Source organism: Mandrillus leucophaeus, unplaced genomic scaffold (genome assembly GCF_000951045.1).
Source record: "Mandrillus leucophaeus isolate KB7577 unplaced genomic scaffold, Mleu.le_1.0 Scaffold272, whole genome shotgun sequence".
NCBI lineage: Eukaryota > Metazoa > Chordata > Mammalia > Primates > Cercopithecidae > Mandrillus > Mandrillus leucophaeus.
Window position 1 is genome coordinate 201,788 of NW_012102832.1, and position 1,575 is coordinate 203,362.

A 1,575-nucleotide genomic window follows, 5' to 3' on the forward strand; every position below is an offset into this window, starting at 1 on the left:
ATCTCGGCTCACTGCAACCTCCGCCTCCCAGGTTCAAGCGATTCTCCTGCCTCAGCCTCCTGAGTAGCTGGGACTACAGGTGCCTGCCACCACGCCCAGCTGTTTTGTATTTTTAGTAGAGACATAGTTTCACCATGTTGGCCAGGCTGGTCTCGAACCCCTGACCTCTGGCGATCCGCCCATCTCAGCCTCCCAAAGTGCTGGGATTACAGGCGTAAGCCACCGTGCCCGGCCCTAAATTTCATTTTTTGTTCTAATATCATCATCTTGCTTTTATTTAATTATATTAAAACTTAAAAATTTTCAGCTGGGCACAGTGGCTCACGCCTGTAATCCCAGCACTTTGGGAAGCTGAGGTGGGTGGATCACTTCAGGTCAGGAGTTCAAGACCAGCCTGACCAACATGGTGAAACCCTGTCTCTACTAAAACACAAAAATTACCCGGGCGTGATGGCAGACGCCTGTAATCCCAGCTACTAGGGAGGCTGAGGCAGGAGAATTGCTTGAACCCAGGAGGTGGAGGTTGCAGTGAGCCAAGATCATGCCATGGCACTCCAGCCTGGGCGACAGAGTGAGACTCCTTCTCAAAACAAAAGAAAAATTTCCTATTAGTTGGAATACTACTGGTATTAGTTAATATCCAAATTCATCAATCATATCCCACTTACAGCCATTTACCTACCAACATATGATCCACCGGCACAGAACTTCTTTTGGGACAATCTCAATAATCTGTCATCTTCTACCTAAAGAAGCAAAACAAAGGCTGTAATAGTACTGACACCGTTTGGGGTTTTTGTTTTTGTTTTTGAAGAGGAGGGAGACAACATTTCTGTGACAAATACTGGAACTAGCACAACCAAATGTCTCATGAGTATACAAAGTACAATTGTGATGAAGACGGTAATACTACAGAGAAAAGTCCAAATAACTAAAACACCAGAGGCAACAATGGTAAGTACATATGTTTACAAAACACTTCAACAATATGCAGTCATTTGTGTCATTTATTAGTTACCACATCCTGGATTTCAAATAACACAAGATAAAACAGACTTAAGATCACCTAAATCAAATGTAAAATTGGGCTAATGAGCTACATGGACAAACTTACTACAAGAAATAGAATTGAAAAACTAAGAAAAAATTTAAGTGAGAAAGCAACGGCCACTTTGATGCCATAGGGAAACTATTAATGAACGTTAACACTAGAAACTAATTATATATATAATCAGTTATATATCACACAGATGTCCTTGAAAAAGTTGAAAGCTTTTACATTGATTCAGAATTAGAGCAAAAATATTTAAATTTGGGGAATGTAAAGTGAGAAACAGATCATAATCAAGATATGTTACACAGCTTTCCTATTCTTAAAAGAGTTAAGAGTTGGCCGGACACGGTGGCTCACACCTGTAATCCCAGCACTTTGGGAGGCCGGGTGAGTGGATCACAAGGTCAGGAGATCGAGACCATCCTGGCTAACACTGTGAAACCCCGTCTCTAATAAAAAAATATAAAAAAATTAGCCAGGCACCGTGGCGGGCGCCTGTAGTCCCAGCTACTCGGGAGGCT

General features: G+C 42.1%; 1 protein-coding gene across 1 annotated transcript in view; it reads right to left on the reverse strand.

Annotated features, from left to right (window-relative positions):
* Positions 1-1,575, reverse strand: part of LOC105542973 (puromycin-sensitive aminopeptidase) — a 122,511-nt gene that overhangs the window by 26,250 nt on the left and 94,686 nt on the right. Inside the window, exon 14 of the mRNA XM_011984696.1 lies at positions 683-746. Within this exon, the coding sequence (XP_011840086.1) occupies positions 683-746 (64 nt within the window). The remainder of the gene's footprint in view (positions 1-682; positions 747-1,575) is intronic.